The 1,967-nt window shown below is 49.7% G+C and overlaps 1 protein-coding gene across 1 annotated transcript; it reads left to right on the top strand.

Moving 5' to 3' along the window:
• Nucleotides 1–215: 215 nt before the first annotated feature.
• LOC128709228 (uncharacterized protein DDB_G0287625-like) lies at nucleotides 216–734 on the top strand. The gene is made up of 2 exons (XM_053804214.1): nucleotides 216–242; nucleotides 318–734. Exons 1-2 carry the CDS (start codon nucleotides 216–218, stop codon nucleotides 732–734), a joined length of 444 nt encoding a protein of 147 aa, XP_053660189.1.
• Nucleotides 735–1,967: the final 1,233 nt, after the last annotated feature.

A 1,967-nucleotide genomic window follows, 5' to 3' on the forward strand; every position in this document is an offset into this window, starting at 1 on the left:
AATATAGTACAGCACGGCATTGGTACCGCAATTCATTACGCTAGCAGTTCTTGGTTCGTAAAGACGTGTGCTGTATCAATCAGAAGCTTCCGAGTGAGTGTGTCCCCGTCCAGTCAACTCTATCGGAATTACAGCAGAAGAACAACCGTGCAAGACGTCCTTTTTTTATTTTGGAATTTATCAGTTGTCCATTTCACCACACACTGGAAACCAACATGGATCCCGTAATCGAAGATCTGGATGTAAGTTGTCACTTGTTGAAAGTTTTAACCGCCATTTGATGCACCGTGCTCATCTTACCATAATGTTCCGTACAGGCCCATCTTCCTGATCAGAACAATTTGCCGAGCATTTTCTCCTTTCCGGCCGACACGCTAACGAACATGGCGATGAGTGCTCCCCATCGACAGGGTATGAAAAAACCGAGCGACCCGAACGAATCAATGGGACGGCGTCGCTCTCGTCGGCCCTCGGGCCGGTCACAGTCCCGTGGCCGTCGGATGGCTAAGGCCGCCCAGGAACCGGAAGCGGAATCGGAAACATCACCGATGCGCCAACGCCGAGGAAGAAGCCGATCGCGGTCAGCTGCCAAGCGTCGGGCAGCGGCTGGTACCCGAAGCCAATCGCGGCGACGTACCCGCAGCCGTGCATCGTCTCGTTCGCGATCCCGTGCCCGGTCGGCCCGTAATCGATCGCAAAGCGCGAAGCGAACCAGCCGTTCTCGTCGGCGTTGACGAGTGAAAATTCGTTCGCCAGGCAAAGATCGCTCGAGTGGAGGGAAAACATCATACATTTTCGTTTCCTGGGGTCACCATTTCCATCTATTACAACCCCTGTGCTTCGGGGGAGTGCTTGAAATTTTTGCATCCCAGTTTACATTGGCTAAATTGCAAATGTAATATTACAAACCAGCAGTAAATTTTCGATTACTTTACAAACATACAACTGCGTTTACATATGGCATAAATATGGATGCACACACACACCGACAATGTTTAACTTTGCATAGCTTAATACGCTTTCTGCAGTTTTCCCGGCTTAACTTTTTTTGTAAACATGTGATCCACCGCCACAAACCGCGCCGTGTGTGCGAATGGGATGGCATTAGGGTGGGCAAGAGTGGTAAAAAGTGTTTCACATTGTTCACATTTTAATACCTCGAATAATGCTTGGCATCTTTGACCGGAAGCCGTGTATGGTCGCCGGCATGGGTAACAATCATGCCCTGCCGTAACGTTCGCCGTCTAGTTGCCCGCATTTGCATAACGGAAGGACGAACAACGGGAGAAAAGAAAGAAGAAACGCGCGAGCGCGCCTGACCCGGGCGGCCTTTCGCAGGGAAGATAACTTCCGCCTACGTTATGGGGAGGTCCGGCAGGATGGTGCAGTAGTGTGTGTGAGTGATTTTTTTTTCCATTCTCCTCATCTTCTCTCTGCAATTTCCAATGCACCAGTAAGCCATGAATAAAACATTCCCTTTTCGTCTGCGGCCTCCTTCACTTCTTCCACATCTTCACCCGCGCGGTACAGTGGGTATGATAAAATCGTGTACAGCGAACCGAACAGTGCTTGCGGGTCGGAACGCGATGAAGAGCTTGAGGTGGTTTGAGTTGAGTTTGATTCCGTTCAGGATGATGTTCATTCGCTCCGATGGTAGGCCACGGAAACCGATGACTCTCTGATGATGATAATCTTCCGGCAGCCGAGATGGAAAACAAGACTAGAAACATCATCCTGAAGGATCGGTTTTCCTTTAAGTATTCCGTTTCGTTTCCCATGCATGCAAGTGTTTGTTAGCTGCCATAAAGCAGTGTGGCCTTTGTTTTTTTTTTTTTGTTTGCTGGTACTACTCTGCTGCTTTGAAGGATCAGAGGACAGCCTAATCCAAGAGGCAGGAAACGCGACTGTCGGCGGTAAGCGCGGGCTTAAATTATCATGGACCAACACACTACACCAGTCGGTGCGCT

This window comes from Anopheles marshallii, chromosome 2 (assembly GCF_943734725.1).
Source record: "Anopheles marshallii chromosome 2, idAnoMarsDA_429_01, whole genome shotgun sequence".
Classification (NCBI taxonomy): Eukaryota; Metazoa; Arthropoda; class Insecta; order Diptera; family Culicidae; genus Anopheles; species Anopheles marshallii.

Bases quoted from the DNA above. Each gene is read 5' to 3' on its own strand.
- LOC128709228 (XM_053804214.1), top strand. From the start codon at position 216: ATGGATCCCGTAATCGAAGATCTGGAT. The intron at 243-317 runs GTAAGTTGTCAC...TGTTCCGTACAG, and splicing joins CCGTAATCGAAGATCTGGAT to GCCCATCTTCCTGATCAGAA.